Raw genomic sequence first — 1,196 nt, 5'->3', positions numbered from 1 at the left:
TTAATTTGGCAATCACTGCCCTTTTTATCCTTCTGTGAAAGGGTGGTGCTTTTAGAATGACTCTCTTAAGTGAGTTACATGTTCCTAGGGGGAGTCACGTTTCCCAGAGGAGAGTCCGCACAGACACAATAACATGATAACAGCCTGAGGAGAGGCTCTGACGGTGTTTGCGACATGTTTTTACTGTCTCTGGAGCTACTTTATCTCTACTTGTAAGATGAATCTCAGCAGAGCAGAAGCAGGGATTCTAATTAGCAGACAGGCTTTGGCTTCACAGATGTAAAAGAAACCAAAACACTTTAATAATTGCATGGTTTCAGTGGTATCAGCTGCTGTTTTTTGTGCTTCTGACTGGTCAGAAGCTCAATAATCCTTCTCGCTCCTCTCCCATCAGACTGCTGATTCTTGTGGTAGCACAAACATGGACACAAATGATTCATCACTCAGCTCAACATCCATCCTGACCCAGCTGCTTCTCAATACCACAGCATTCATAAACAGCACGGCAACATCCTTCAGTGCTATTGATGGGTGCGACAACCTGATAGAGGCCGTTCTCTTTGACCTGGCCATTCAGTGCATCAATGTAATCTTGGGTATCCCGGCCAACTTACTCGTCATTGCTATTCTCATCCACAATCGCAAAGAGCCCTCCACTTCAGACATATTCTTGGGCTGCTTGGCCTTCATGGATGCCTACTTTGGTGCAATGACCCCCCTGAGCTTTCTTAATCTCTACCTCTGGAAGCTCAAAGAGGTGTTGTCTGCCATTAAGTTCTCCTATGGCGTGAAAGACACCAGCGGTCCGTTGTTCCTCTCCTGCATCTGCTTGGATCGCTTTGTAGCTGTACTCTTTCCAATCGCTTTTGGGCAACTTAAACACTTCAAGTACAGGTTAGGCCTCTCAGTGCTGGTGCTCTGCCTCACCTTTGCCTACTCAGCAGCCAAGATGGTGGGAGGGCTCCCCAACTTTGAAAAGTTGTTCACCGGTGAGGTACTGGCAACATTTACTTGGATGGTGGTGTGTAACGCAAGCATCCTGTGGGCACTGAAGAAGTCCACCGGTGCAGGGAAAGATGCAATGCACCCCATGAAAAAGAAGGCCTTCAAGATGGTGCTCTCTATCCTGTGTATCATCGTGTTCAACTACCTGCCACTTGTTGCTCTGTTTCCATTTGAGGACTACTACTCCCCTC

At 47.2% G+C, this 1,196-nt stretch overlaps 1 protein-coding gene across 1 annotated transcript; it reads left to right on the top strand.

The window, feature by feature from the left end:
* Window positions 1-318: 318 nt before the first annotated feature.
* Window positions 319-1,192, top strand: LOC121815746 (G-protein coupled receptor 183-like; the record flags this gene model as incomplete). Its single annotated transcript, XM_042227903.1, has 1 exon — window positions 319-1,192. A coding segment is annotated over exon 1 (771 nt), but the record flags the coding sequence as incomplete, so codon positions are not given.
* Window positions 1,193-1,196: the final 4 nt, after the last annotated feature.

This window comes from Haplochromis burtoni, unplaced genomic scaffold (genome assembly GCF_018398535.1).
Source record: "Haplochromis burtoni strain Fernald_Lab_line unplaced genomic scaffold, NCSU_Asbu1 Contig_290, whole genome shotgun sequence".
NCBI classification, from domain to species: domain Eukaryota; kingdom Metazoa; phylum Chordata; class Actinopteri; order Cichliformes; family Cichlidae; genus Haplochromis; species Haplochromis burtoni.
The sequence above is the reverse complement of the archived record's forward strand: the minus strand, read 5'-3'. Positions and strand labels throughout refer to the sequence as shown.